This window comes from Suillus bovinus (genome assembly GCF_016758785.1).
Source record: "Suillus bovinus strain UH-Sbo-P2 chromosome Unknown EDB93scaffold_139, whole genome shotgun sequence".
Classification (NCBI taxonomy): domain Eukaryota; kingdom Fungi; phylum Basidiomycota; class Agaricomycetes; order Boletales; family Suillaceae; genus Suillus; species Suillus bovinus.
In genome coordinates this window covers 27,646-41,931 of record NW_024542195.1, presented here as the reverse complement: position 1 = coordinate 41,931, position 14,286 = coordinate 27,646, and the positions used below count along the sequence as shown (strand labels likewise).

The window sequence follows — 14,286 nt, the reverse complement described above, 5'->3', positions numbered from 1 at the left end:
CTTTTGATGCCACGGCGTTCTGAGCAGATAAGTTCATATTACCCTCCCAGCTGCGTCTTCGGAGCGGTACGCGTTTAGCTCGTGTATATGACAGTCCTATTTCACCAGCAGTACATACAAATCCATTCCATCCCATGGGGTGGCACGTCTGAAGCGGCAGGCGGCCCGGACCGGCTGGGTGATGGGAGGTATGGGGCATTCGTGCACTTAGGATTGCAACCGAAAGACCAAGACACCGGGGATCTTTAAATTAGAATGAATTGTCCTACGTAGAGTGCCTTTCTCAAAAAGGACAGAAATTGGAATGATCTTCGGAGTGTGTGTATACTAGAGTCTCATGGTTTTCAAGCACGTACCGTACTAACCGGATGTGGCTGCAAGCTTTAAGGCGACATGAGTCAAACGCTCTTCGTAATAGCACCAAAGTTGCTCCCACAACGGTTACATTCTGTGATATCAGGTCGCGCTACTAGGTAGAATAATAGTACCCCAAAATTGCTTGAATGCATCTCGCAAAGGAGAATGCCACACGCGAAGGTTTTGTTTCAGTCAAGACAGTACTAAAGTGACTTGTACTATACCAGTCGATCAAGGAACAACTCGATCCAAAGGAACTTAATCCTTTATCTGGGCAGAGTGACACACCAGCACATGAATGACATTTGGCACCTAAGCACAAATTGGGCTACCTCTTGAGTGCAAGGGCGGCAGGTGATATTATTTGCAGAAATAACCGAGGACCCGCTCAGGGCTGCAGCTGTTACGCAGCGAGCTGTCAATGGGTGATCATTCAACCCATCCAGTAGCGATCACGAGTTTATGAAAACTTGTGCTCACCTGAGCCACGGCGCACGGTCGCGTCGACCATATTGTCCCTATAGCGTAACTGTGGATCAAGGATGAACCAAACCAAAGCAACTCGTTCTATGGGAAAGCCCTCCGGCTCCCGAAGTTACGTTCGAGGGACCAGTCAAACAGGGGTGCGGTCAAAAATACTATGCGATTGCTGAATAAACAGAAATAGAGGCTGAGACAACAGGACACGGACTCTAGGGAGTAGGGTAAGCCAACCAGCCGAAACACTGTATAAACGATGAGTAGATAAGGATTAGAAAATGTACACCGACCACCATCAATGACCAGCGATCTACACTATGAGGCGACATAGATATAATATACGCAAAACAAAGCATCATAAAGGGACAAGAAGAACAGGGGTACTCGGAGAAAAGTGATTTAAACAGATCATAGTACTGGGCAATATGCATAGCGAGGATATGAAAAGCAACAAGACAAACTTAATATTGACATGGAAAACGTGCAAAGCATGAACTGGGTAACCAAGAGACGAAGAAATAGAGGGATAGATAGTTCACAAGAGTGATGAGCTGGTGAATAAAAGTGCTCAACAGATAGTCCCAGACCGACCGTCGGTCAAACATATAGCAAAAAGATGATCACAAGAGCGACGCGTTGTGAAAGGTGATGCGAGTGGGGATTATGGACAAGAATCGCAAAGCTAATGACAGCGATGACATTGGAGCCATTTTTGGAGGGACGACGATCACAGGAGAGATGATCATTCGCGAGGGGGCTGCTCAGGCGACACTGGCCAAACAGGTTCCCTATTTCTGTCCTTGTCGCCAGAACGAGTCAAAGGCACCGCGGTGGATGAGATTGTAGTCTGCTGCGCAGGCTGTTCGGAGGAGGTGTGAGAATGTTGAGGCGAATGCTGCTGCTGATGTTGCTGCTGGGAAACGCTTGCCATCTCGTCAAGACCTCGCTTGACACCAGCCATCAAAGCATCCGTTTTTTGGATCATATCCTCTAGCCGTTTCCGCTGCTCGTGCAGTTCAAGGTAATGTTGCCTCAACTCACTCGCGGTTGGAACACCTGACGACAAGACACCGTTCAAAACATCATGAGGCGGGGGCGAATGACCGAGGGGTCCGTAGTATCCATGACCCATGCCATGAGGCGGCGGCAAGACGTACCCTGTACCAGGAGCAGCAAGACCAGGGTTTAACGGCGAATGCGTCCTGCTTGGCGCATTGGAACCAGAGCGCATGTAGCTAGATGGCGTTCCGCCGAAATCACGATTACTCAAGAGACTAGGGGGGCCATAGCCGCCAAACCGTTCACCGAGAGCGGCATTAAGAGGAGGGAGATCGAATCCAGCATGTGGAGCTGCCATGAATGCGCCATGGCCTGATCCAGTGCGTGCAAGATGGTGAGCATGTGCGAAGCGTTCCATATCGGAACTGCGCGGTAACGAATGGGCGCGGTCACCAGTAACGCCGCTCAGAGCCTCTGCAATCTGTTGTATGCTCGTGCCTTCTGCCCATGCGGAACCATGTGAATCGCGGGACGCTTTCCGCGTAGTCCGCTCGTTCTTCCGCCGACTGACAGGTTCTTGTTCCTCTTCTGCTTCCCCCATATCTTCATCGTCATCCTTTTCGCGCAAACGGCCCTTCTCCCGATCGCTCTTTCCACGTCGTGCTCGCTTCCGGCGAGGTTGAGGCTCTTCTATCTCACCATCACTCTCCTCAGTGTTCGCATGTTGGCTACCAAGACGGCCGACCGAGACAAGCGCCTCGGCCGCAGCTTGATCTGACATGCGCCCCGACGACACTCCAGCTGCCGGGACGCGTTTCCGCCGTTTGATGACAGTCTTTTTCATGGAGTTAGGACGATGCGTGCCATGAAGCTTGAAGTAAAGACCTAGATAACAATCACAAAGGTCAGTGCTGAAACGATGATAAGGCAAAAAAACAATCAATGTGTCAAAATTAAAATGGTCCGAAAGAAGCATCCGTCAACATCGCATATGGTAATGCGCGTCCCCACAAATCGTGGGAGGAAAGATAAATCAAAAGGATAAGTTGAATTCCCATTTTCCCATTACGCGAATGATAAATTGGGCTGGCGGACACCCTGATTCTGGAAACGAGGTATAGACACGCGCGACAATTGCGAGATGAACGTGTGCTCCGCAAGAAATTTTACAAAGTGAATGGGGCTTGCGGAGATAAGACCAATGACCATGCACGGCCAGATAGGAAGGGCATGTAAACTGAAACGAAAGCTGAAACTCACCACAGGCATTGCAGATATTGTTACCAACATCGTCTCTTCTCCATAATGGCGTTGTACTCGTACCACAGTTAGCACAACTAAGCGCTCCGACAGTAGACTTGACCTTCTTAGCGGGCCCTGACGCTGGGCTTTCGGTATCGACACCGGGTGAGGGTGCATCACCGGTGGGAGTTACACCTCGCGCGGGGGCAGACGGTGAGGATTCGTCTGCAGGAGCCGTCATCTCTAATCTTCCGGATATGGCGAGTGCATTATTGAGTGTGGGACACCCTGCACAAGCACTAGATCCTCCAGTGCCATCACATCGTCCGTCACCTGGACACGTGCCTCCAATAGAAATGTTATGTGCACTTGAAGCAGATATGGACTTGGCAGGAGACGAGGTTTTCGAAGAGGGTTTTGGCTGAGGCTGCCCAGAGCTCTCAGGTTGAGATGATGACAACGCTTCCTGATTTTTTGACGATTGGGGTTGGCTGGGTGATGCCGCTGGTACAGCCAAAGATGCCTGATTTAGGTTGGACATATCTGTTTCCCCACTTCCGTTTGGGGGTTGGCGAGCGGGAGCTGCAGCTGTCGCAGTGGGCGTTGGCGTGCGGGCCAGGGATGGGGGACGTGCGACTTTGCGTGATTTGAGGTAAAGGCCTACATGGAATAAAGAGCAAAAACCCAAGCGATGCGCACACGAGTTGCACACATTTCAATCAGCACACTGTTACTGCACTACCAAGCGGTAGGTAGGGAAAGAAACGTAGGAAATGACATTGGGCCAATCAGCATGATGACCGGCAGAAGCATGCACGGAACACGTTTCAGATGCAACTGAATGCTGCGAATGTGATATGGAGTGCACGGGGGTGTGTTTTGGAAACGGACGCCCACGAACCCACCAACCATGGGTTGACACGTGACGGCGTAGGACGGGAAATGAAAGAGATGAGATGAAGAGAGATCACTTACCACAAGCATTGCAGATGGTTTTGCCCTCGGTGTCGCGTCGCCACAGGGGCGTGTCAACGACTCCGCAATTAGTACAGCCAGTACGTTGCTGCTGCTGGGGCGCGTTCGGTGTCGATGTTGGTTGGTCTTCTACGACAGGTTGAGGGCGCTCTTTTGAGTGCAAAAGTTGCTCAAAAGTGAAGTCGCCTGGGTTTATCTTCTGTTGAAGGGACCCGGCAAGGACCGGTGAGTTAGACAAAGAGTCGCGTTGTACTGCAGCGTGTTCTGAGGCTGTGCTGGGCGAGAACTGCTGCTGTATCCGGGAGAGGGTAGAAAGCGCAGGATGATGCATGTTCAACGCAGGAGGTTCCATTACGATTGGCGACATTTTTTTTTATCAGACGATAGTAAGATAGACAATAGGTTGACTGAAACACGTTGAACGTCAGCTGTTGGGTGAAGACCGCGGAACGATGAGATCTCACTGATGCTGTACAAGTTGATGATGAATGATGCGTGGTCGACGTGGACGACGATGAGAAGAGGGGTATTGTTGTGAGCGAAACACGTAGGGGGGGAGAGAAATAAACGGACAGAGGAGAGTCGGGCACCGCAGTGTTTATGATTTTTGGTATTGGCGGGAACCGATAAACCCAAAAGATAACGACCATAACCTAAATCCAGCCAATCAGATTACACCCGTTTCAAAGATAACAACCAAATTTCCTAATCATCCTTGAATTCTACATCCTGTCTATGTTTTTGGCTTAAATTTACCATTCATTATCCAGATAAAAAAAAACTATGCCAACTGACCAGCGAGAGTTTTGTTGGAATAATAAAATATTATCGGTTGAGCGTCTATCAAATATTATATTACCTAATACTTTGTACGTATAATTTGTACATGTTGACTTTGTGGCAAGCGATCCTCCCAGGCCCTTCCCCAATCTTATCTGAATTCCCATTCACTATTATTACCTTTCCAAAGAAGACGTCCCTGGAGTGTTCGCGTCGTCACGACTCATGATTCTCACCTATTGCGTTGTCTCGCGCCATATACGCGAAGAGAAACCGTGTGTTCATCATACCGCGTATCACGACACCGGCGATGGGTGAACGTCGCGTCCGTGACTGATTTATGTACACTTGAACGGCAGCATGCGTACGTCAATTGACCTAATAAGATAAGATCCAGACCATTCGCTGACTTGCAGAATTGAAAATTTTTGCCTCCGTTCTTGATCTTCCGATCAAAAGTCCGCTCGCCGGAAGAATAACGGTTTGGTCGAGAATTTGTGGGTACTTATCAGATAACATCCAGTTACAACGTTTCGAACTAAACAAAGCACATTCGAGTTCAGCACGCTGGCAAATAAAACCTCCGTTGCCTACAGCCTGAACCAAACCTTGTCTAAGCATGGCCAATCACATCAGATGAAGCCTCAAATCAATCACGACGCATCCCTACGCCCAACACGAGGTTCCGCGCTTTCTCCAAATTCTTCCGCGGATTTCAAACGTAGCATTCAGGGGGTTCCGGTGTCTTGGAATATCCTCGGTCACATTTGCCTTGCGTTCGCAAGCTCGTCATCAGCCCTAGCACTACGCTCTGGCAGCAGTTAATCTACTACTGACTGCAGCTCTGCAAGATGAGTGGTGGACAACGCAACATCGCGAGGCTAATTAGATCCATCATGCAAAGATCCATGCTGCACACCACCACCACAGATCTGCGACGGTGTCCTGGGTATGATCACGGAAAAATTACCAAGGCGATGACGGGCTAGAGATGTGCAGGCAGGACACAGCTATCCGATCGTCGCGACTGGCTGGTGCGCTCTAATCTGCTCACCTGTGAAACCTTCGTCTTGAGTCGATTATGCTACCAGACAATGTAAGCTTACGCAAACAGGGACTATCAAAGTTCTCCTGCCCTTTATCATTGAAATTTGGATGCAATGATTTATCTGGTCTTGTTTCAAACTTGATCCTGGTGATTCGGATAGAGTGCGAGGCAGTGGCATGAAAGTGCCGCAGTGCAACATGCTCCACTATCTTTGCAAATCAAAATTGTCCAATCAAGCGACGCAGCAAGTAAAATCGTTGCAATCATTTTAGCAGGTCGCCATAACGAACCAAGCAAGAATCTTCATGACCATATTTCCGAATACCACTGCGCACACCACACCCTCAGAAGCAGTCTCGAGATACCCCTGTCGGCGCTATGAGAACCCACGCATGAATAGCACCAGGCTGTCGAACCCTCCGCAGCAACGTCATACCACGATAACGGAACGGCAGCCGATAATGCAGCGATAAGTGAGGGGCCAAGCGCGAAGCTGTCCTCGAAGCGAGGTCGAGACGTCATCACCCTGAGCACGTGGATCGCGGGGTGATGCAGTGATCTTGATCTCGTCAGCAGATGGAGGCTTCAATGAAGCAGTGCAGATGATCAAACATACTTAATCACATCGCTCTGCGGCACAAGTGCGTGAGGATATCGCCAGAAATCGGAAGGTCGGAAATGGTCATGGTTCGTGAATTACATATTGATGGTGGCATTTGAAGTTTGAAACGAATGATATTACCTAGCTTGGATGGAAATCGATAAAAAGGATTTTTATGGGTGAGTATGGCGATGAATGTTGACGCCAAGAACGGTTAGGTACATTCAAGTTAGTGTGCACATACCAGCCGCAATCTCCACCCACAGCCTGGGGTATACCATGACCATGAAAAATCCGGTCGTTCCAGGTCTTGGTGAATAGCAGTTATGTCCAGGAAATGATTTACTACAGTACGCTGGACATTCGAATGGGGATTGTAATACAAGTGATTTCAATTGCTACGTTGGCAGGGCGCGGGGTATTTACATAACGACCCCGCTGGGGTTGAAAATCGTCTCACGGTCCTACTCGCATCCAACGTAGTTGGTCCTATTCTTCTGGAATTTAGAGCAGTACATGGCAGTATGGCCTTGAAATGTTATCACAAGGCATATTTCAAGCTTTTGCGACCGTAACACCACGAAGTACTTCGCTAGTCTGAATTGGAAACGCTTTGCATGAGGTTGTGTTCAAAAGAATATTTACCTGTACGCACAATAAATGAGTGGGATTTCCGATGAGCAACAATAAAATACTGAGTACACTGGTTGCACCATAATGATGCAGCAGCATCTACCGTTGTAGAGGAAGAGAAACATCCATCTCGCATTAATTCATTAATACTGTTGATGCTACTCGAACTTTGGTGCAGATGATGATTATCATAGATATTTAACACCACTAGAGCGCTCAAATTGCCTGAATTTCGTCGTTTATATTCAAGTATTTTACGTCGTATCTGCATATGCATTTCAGAGCTAGCGTCGGCGCTCGGGCTAATTTAAATTGTTAGGCAAGTGTGGACTGTACTGCCAGCAGATACGTCAGTGATTGCAAGTTAGTTGCTGGTGAGGGCCGACATAACGCTCTCAGTCCTTCTGATTTCAGCGCTGTCAAGGTCTTCGTGGCCATGCGGCCAATGAGCGCTTAGGCTGTTGAGGAGATGAGAAAGTTCTGGACCAACGAGGGGGAATTCTAGGCGAATGTCGACGTATCCTCGATACGGTGCCTGCATGTGCCACCATCAGGCTGACAGAGAGGAATAGTTCCCCACAATATGGGATTAAAATGTATTAATTGAGCGTTTAGTAGGCGTCGCTTGAACGGAAGCGGAGAGATCAGCTCGGATAAGACGGGGAGACGGGGGGCACGAAAGTATGAGATAACACGAGAACCCTGTCTCGCACACCTTGCGTGAAATCATAGTGAGTAACTCTAAGGGAAAGGAAATACAGACGACATGTTTTTAGTAGAAGCAGATTTTACGTCCTGCTGCGAATCATCGCGCTTAGCCACGCTCCATCCATTTGATCTGACCTCGCGTACGAACAGTCACTTGTATACGGCTTTAAATGGGTTGCCCGTATGAATGCATTGTACAGGATACAGAGTGACCGTCGTGAGAGGATCAAGATGGCGATATTCTAATACCGGTAGTGGTATGCGCTAGGACCAGCTCTACCTGCACAAAGCGACGAAGCCGCGAGAAGGGCGAGATGGCCAATGACGCGCCAATGTCCGTCGAACCATTGCTGTGGGGCAACTGCGCTTCGCTGAAGGAGACAACAGTCCACACCGCAGCAGCACCCTGCTCGCAAGACATGCCGCGAGGCTGAACGCAAAGATGCGATGTACAAGTACCGATCGCCCGGGTGTTTAGGGGTTGCAACACAAGGCGTGCCAAATCCAAAGGGTAGCCATAATCCTGGGCTCGGACGCAAACTCGCAGAGTCGCAAGAGCTCAAATGATAGTGATGACAGACGGCCAGATCCTGCCAGTACTGATTGAGATTGCATAGCAACAGACGAAAAAAAGGGTCCACTTACGCTAGAAGCCCTACAAGGCTCTGGATCACAGCCCATACGAACGGGACCCAGCTTGATGAATTTGATCAGTGAGTGCATGCTGCGGGCACAGCGACAACAAACGCACGTGGACATGTAAAAGCCGCCTGCCTTGTATACACCTGCAAGTACGAAACCGACCACAGCTGCTCCCATGACAGCACCGGTGAGACTAAGGAACAGAAACGCAAGGATAACAAGGAGGGCAAAAGTGAGTCGAGAACGGCGAACGTTAGGTCGTGGACGCTTGATCCACTGTTCAGTTTGGTTGGAATCGGGGGAGAAGGGAATATGGGGAGAGGGTTCAAGCGGGAATGTCGTTATTGATCGACGCGAAGGCGGAAATGCGAAATTGAGGAAGGCATAGATGCCACAGATGGCATAGAAAGGAATGTGAAAAATAAGAGTCCAGTAAAGAGTGAAGCGAAAGATATCTGTGGGGTTCCATAAGCTCTCTGCAGTAGAAAAGTGACAAAAATGTCTTACCGTCTGGATTGACGAGATAATAACCACCTGGCTGTATGGGAAGTAGGGGACCATGACTCGGACAGACGGAGAGCTCGATGGCTGGGTTGTAAAGAGAGGGCCAGCTCACGGCGGTGATGTTGAGTTCCATTTCCACGATGGATCATTCAAGTGAAAGCACATCAAGATTGAAAGTGAGCCTGCAGTGGCTGAGCCGCGACGTCAAGCTCACAGTGAAGTGCTTGTTTAAGAATATTAATGCTCGTAAATACTAGTAAACACGGAACTACTGCTGAGGATTCCCCGCCAGTGTCTCATTCAAATACATGTTCTATAAGCTTTCGATGATTCTAGTTTAACAATGTCCACTGCGGGGTACACCAGTGCTACTGCTCCTAAGGATTGCCGGTACTATCTATATGTCTCCATTTGCATGTTTACACTGCCTGTTGTGGTCAGCGCTCAAATGGACCGCCTACGAAAGAACCCTCAACAGGGATGACCCATTTCAAGACTATGGCAAACTCCGCTCTCAGACTCCTCGTCCAGCACACTTACTTATTCTCAGTGCGGAGGATAGTGAGCGCTTCGACCCTCAATAGGGAAGACCCTGATTTGCATACTACAGGATCGGTGGAGGCCTACCTGGTTTGAGCGCTTGGAGCGTCATGAGTGGGACATTACAATGACTGCATGACCTCCATGCCAAAATGTCCACTCCAATAAGGCCAACGGTGTGCGGTACTGACACTAGGTCGGTATTACGTAATACATTTCTTGAGTTGCTCACCACCTATGCTTATTTTTCACACTATAAGGTTCCGAGGTCTAGTTGCCTATACATCAAGTTATCCTCGGTCATTGTTCACGTTCTCGGAAGAGAGGCTAGGATACTGTCATCAATATTCTGATTGTTCATGCTACCAAAGGTCGCCACAACGGTCACCTGCTCGAGTTGGAGGCCATGCAATCTATTGCCGAATCGATCAAGGCATCCCTTCTCCCTTATCTCTTTGACGTCTTCGAGACAAATGGACCTTATGACCAACACCTGTGCTTGGTTCTTCATGTTCTCACTGGAGGTATGAACACCTTGAGGTTTTCGGCACCCTAAAAACTGCTCGAATTATCGTCGCTTCAGTCGTGGAAGCCTCAGTTCTACTGCATGCCGCACATATCATACACACAGGTGGGCACAGCAGTTACGCTGACACAACTTATTCACGCCCTTCTTACTGAAACAGACCTCGAGCCGACAACGCGCTAACGGAGGGAACGCCAGGCAGACCATTCAAGAACTTCTCGTCTCGAGTCTTCAGACCGTCGATGAACTTGATTTGAAGGGTATGCATTATTCAACCATGGGTCGCAACCAATTCCTCATACTTTTCTGTGAGACGATCCCGGCATCACTGTATAACTGCGATCAGCTTGTATGAAATGGCAGGCATTCTCCAGCTTACATCTGGCATCGACGTGCCACGAGGTGAAGAAGACGCACGAAAGATACAAAATGACTTGTCATATCGACACTGACACTTTACTTTGTATCCTCTGCCATTGCAACGCAGGACAGCACTTCTGTGCATGCAATGGGCACGTATTTTCCATAAATTATATAATTGCTGCTGATAAACTAAGTCACGCGGGTCATATTTTCGACAAATTTTCTAGATTCTGAATCTCGCCTGCCGGACGCCGGGGGCTATTTTGCCTCAAAGCCTGGTGTAGTCTCATGTGCAGCGTCGCGTCATACGTCAGCAAGCGCTATCTATGTCAGCCCTTTGTCATCCCAAGTTCCCAACCTCGTGCTTGCCAAAGACGGAGTGGTTGATGAATCGAATTGACTAAAAATTGGCAACAAACTGCTCATTGAGTCATGTTCAGTACCGTGACTTAAGTATGTACTCACGTTGTTGTTTCACCATAAATAGTGAACGACCCTTGATCATTCCCACCTGAAGGCCTCGATTTATCATTTTTCCATAGTTCTAGCGAGGTAGTTGGTGTATGGATCATGGCACACGCTAGACAGACTCTCCATAACTCAGTAACCTTTCCCGGGGCTGGGGGTGTTGTGCCACATCGACTCGAGGAACAGAGGGACAACAAACAGGCTTCAGAAAAGCCATATAGTATATACACTCGCCAAGAAAAATGGTTCATTGTAATGATCGCCTCTTTGGCTGCATTGTTTAGGTGCCGTATCTTCATCCGTATGTGGACCAGAGGGGCATTCTGAACATCTTTCTAGTCCGCTGACTGCAATGGTGTACTTTCCTGCAATACCGACAATCGCTTCGGCTTTTCACACGTCTATAGAATCAATCAATCTGAGCGTTACCGCCTACATGATTCTTCAAGGCATCTGTAAGCAAATGATTCACAAGTCTGTCGGGGGAAGGATTACATCTAAACCACATTAGCTCCCATGTTCTGGGGGACCATGGCGGACAGCATTGGGCGACGTCCCATTTTTCTCGGTTGTCTCCTCGTCCTGTGTTTTTCTTGCATCGGCCTGGCTTTGGTCCCGACCTCAGCATACTGGTTGCTAATGCTCTTGCGATGCATCCAGGCCGCGGGTTCTGCTAGTACAGTTGCACTAGGTATGTATTAACTTCACTGTTATAGCTTTTCATCTTACCGGAGTTGAAGGTGCTGGGGTAATTGGAGATATAGGAACTCCTGCAGAACGCGGGGGCTTTTTCGGCTTATTCACCTTGGGACCACAAGTACATGAGGTATCGCTTTTACTGCATTACGTACCCTAATACTCGCGTAGGTTGGACCTGCTCTGGGACCTATTATTGGTGGTGTCCTTGCAGATAAGCTCGGATGGAGGTCAGTTCTTATCTAATACATTGAATGTAGCTAAATGTGTTACAGATCTATCTTCTGGTTTCTATGCATCATGTCCGCCACATGTTTTGCTTTCATACTCACGTACGCGATTTATTTTCTAGTGTTCCTCTGACCTCATTCATATTACAGTTTCCTACCTGAAACACTCCGTCGACTGGTGGGTGATGGTAGTGTAATACCGTCGCCTTTCTATCGTCCCCTCGTGCCAATTGTTGGGAAAGGGCGTGTGAACCGTGATGCACAGAAGCCTCCAAAGCCCACACTAAACAATCCGCTACGCCTCTTCTTCTACCTGGATGTTTTGAACCTTCTCGTATTCAATGCAGTTCTATACGCCGTCTTCTACGCGGTGAATACCACGATATCCACGATATTCGCAAGCAAGTACCCGTTCCTGAACGAAATAGATATAGGATTGTGTTTCCTAGCGATTGGTGGGGGGATGATCATTAGCACTGTCCTATCCGGCAGAATGCTGGATGCCGATTTTCGAAGAACCAAGGCTAGGCTCGTGAAGAAGGCTGAAGAAGATCCTGAAAAGCGCATACTGCCCAAGGACGTGACCAAGGAGGAGAATTTCCCAATAGAAAGAGCCAGGCTGCGGATGATACCCATATTTACAGCCATTTTTATTTTGACATGCACTGGTTATGGGTGGACGCTTCAGCGTGAAGTAAATATTGCAGTTCCACTGATCCTGCAAGTTATCTGTACGTCATTTCCTTTCCTTCTCGCAATACTCTTAGTTATGTGGATCAACAGTCGGTTATACAGTCGTCGCTACTATGAACGGCGTGCAGACGCTACTCATTGATCTACTACCTTCACAGAGTTCTTCCATTACCGCATGTGTAAGTGTCATTGTCGCTTGATTTATCAACAATCTTGACTACTTCGTTTCAGAATAATGTGGTCCGATGTTCCTTGGGTGCTCTGATAGTCTCTGTCGTAGACCTGATTGTCAACGCGATAGGTCCTGGTTGGACCTATGTACTGCTTGGGGGAATATGCCTGGCGTGCTCTCCCATGATCTGGCTTGCTATTTGGATTGGTCCACGCTGTCGTGCAAAGCGACGGGCCGGTAATACTGCCGCTTGATTATGAAGTCTGCGTACAGAGAGTTGCAGGAAGGTGCATGTAGACTATACGCTAACATAATGCCGTATTGCATGACATCAATGTCAAACATGCGACTTTATGCAAGTTCTGGGGTGCCTCGCGAGACTTTGCCGGCGATAAGGACAAAGGGTAGTGCTCGGCCACTATCTAATGGCCGGATCTCCTTTTGGCATCGAGTAACACTTAACACGGGCCCAGGTCAGAGAGAATGAAAAGATGACGAACATCGATGCAGTATAGGTCACATCAGTAGTCTCATCGCCTGTAGCTGCGGTAATCAAGCGAGCATTGATGACATATTGGGCCAGTGACTTTGCTTGAATATCCATGGCTGGAGTCTGCATGATATAGTACGGGCTTTTAATCGCGTTTCCTAGCGGCACTGAACATCAATAAGTGACGTGCAGAAATAGCTGTTCGAACCTCTGAGTAAGCGAAAGAATAAGAGTCCTTCATGCTGAGGCCACCTGCGATGGTTCTCAATACCAGTTCCATTGAAAATAGCCTCGAAAGCTCGGACTGTTCAAAGAAAGACTACATGGCTTCATTGACCAGTCTGACTTTGCTGTTGTTCGCGAAGAAATGCTAGCGGGCTTCATAATGAAGCATCCATGCGTGATGATAAGTAGCCGCAATGACCCGAGACGTCAAAGGCAAAAGTCGCTTAACCGTGTGAAAAGAGCCTACAAGTACAAAAGTGATACAGATACCATCAAGGTGTAATACATGAAACCCACTCGAAAATTTCCGTGCTTCAACTGTATGAGTGACTGCGCACACAGTGCACAGTATCTCTATTGGAAGTATAGAGTGCATTTGGTTCTTAGAGAGCTAAGCGAAGCCTGAGTGCAGATTAGGACTCTTAGGTCACAGTTAGGTGGCGTTGCTGAAGACTTACCAGTAAACCAGGCACCTAAGCGGGCTTTCATATCCTCACCACTCTTGTCCATGGTGGATTGATAAGATTCTATGGCTGCTGCAATTCTACCCGCCCGAAGGAGTGCGCGGCACTGTTTCTGGTTCGCGTTCTGCCACAAGGACTTCAGGTCCCAACCAAAGAGCTGCATAAACACACAGATGAGCACACTGTTCCGTTGCATCATATCAACGTACCATGACAAATTCGTCGTATGTAGAATGAATCGGTGATTTATGAAAGAAAGCACTGGCGTTGACCGCGGCAGTGAAGTGGTCAACAGCTTCGTTGTAGCGATTGTTATCAAAGGCTACTTTTCCTAGTTGAACCCGTAGGTAGGCCTGATGCGGAAGAGCAGAAGGATCAGTGCCAGAACACTACCTGAACCTTGTCAAATAGGCGATGCTCACTTCCACGACACGACAAGAGTATCGACAT

The 14,286-nt window shown here is 48.4% G+C and overlaps 4 protein-coding genes across 4 annotated transcripts; 1 reads left to right on the top strand and 3 right to left on the bottom strand.

Moving 5' to 3' along the window:
* Positions 1-1,423: 1,423 nt before the first annotated feature.
* EDB93DRAFT_182169 (uncharacterized protein) lies at positions 1,424-4,671 on the bottom strand. The gene is made up of 4 exons (XM_041455606.1): positions 4,518-4,671; positions 4,054-4,460; positions 3,097-3,738; positions 1,424-2,721 (listed from the first exon to the last, which is right to left on the bottom strand). Exons 2-4 carry the CDS (start codon positions 4,418-4,420, stop codon positions 1,580-1,582), a joined length of 2,151 nt encoding a protein of 716 aa, XP_041301215.1. The 5' UTR covers positions 4,421-4,460; positions 4,518-4,671; the 3' UTR covers positions 1,424-1,579.
* Positions 4,672-8,382: 3,711 nt separating this feature from the next.
* EDB93DRAFT_1243620 (uncharacterized protein) lies at positions 8,383-9,102 on the bottom strand (the record flags this gene model as incomplete). Its single annotated transcript, XM_041452167.1, has 4 exons — positions 8,383-8,413; positions 8,469-8,519; positions 8,575-8,920; positions 8,973-9,102. 4 exons carry the CDS (start codon positions 9,100-9,102, stop codon positions 8,383-8,385), a joined length of 558 nt encoding a protein of 185 aa, XP_041301214.1.
* Positions 9,103-10,800: 1,698 nt separating this feature from the next.
* On the top strand, positions 10,801-12,993 carry EDB93DRAFT_181843 (MFS general substrate transporter). Its single transcript, XM_041455605.1, has 9 exons — positions 10,801-11,150; positions 11,206-11,321; positions 11,378-11,557; positions 11,607-11,683; positions 11,734-11,792; positions 11,838-11,894; positions 11,943-12,523; positions 12,576-12,664; positions 12,717-12,993. Exons 1-9 carry the CDS (start codon positions 10,969-10,971, stop codon positions 12,909-12,911), a joined length of 1,536 nt encoding a protein of 511 aa, XP_041301213.1. The 5' UTR covers positions 10,801-10,968; the 3' UTR covers positions 12,912-12,993.
* Positions 12,994-13,517: 524 nt separating this feature from the next.
* On the bottom strand, positions 13,518-14,286 carry EDB93DRAFT_1109118 (uncharacterized protein; the record flags this gene model as incomplete). The annotated part of the gene is made up of 4 exons (XM_041447924.1): positions 13,518-13,615; positions 13,831-13,993; positions 14,046-14,167; positions 14,259-14,286. 4 exons carry the CDS (start codon positions 14,284-14,286, stop codon positions 13,518-13,520), a joined length of 411 nt encoding a protein of 136 aa, XP_041301212.1.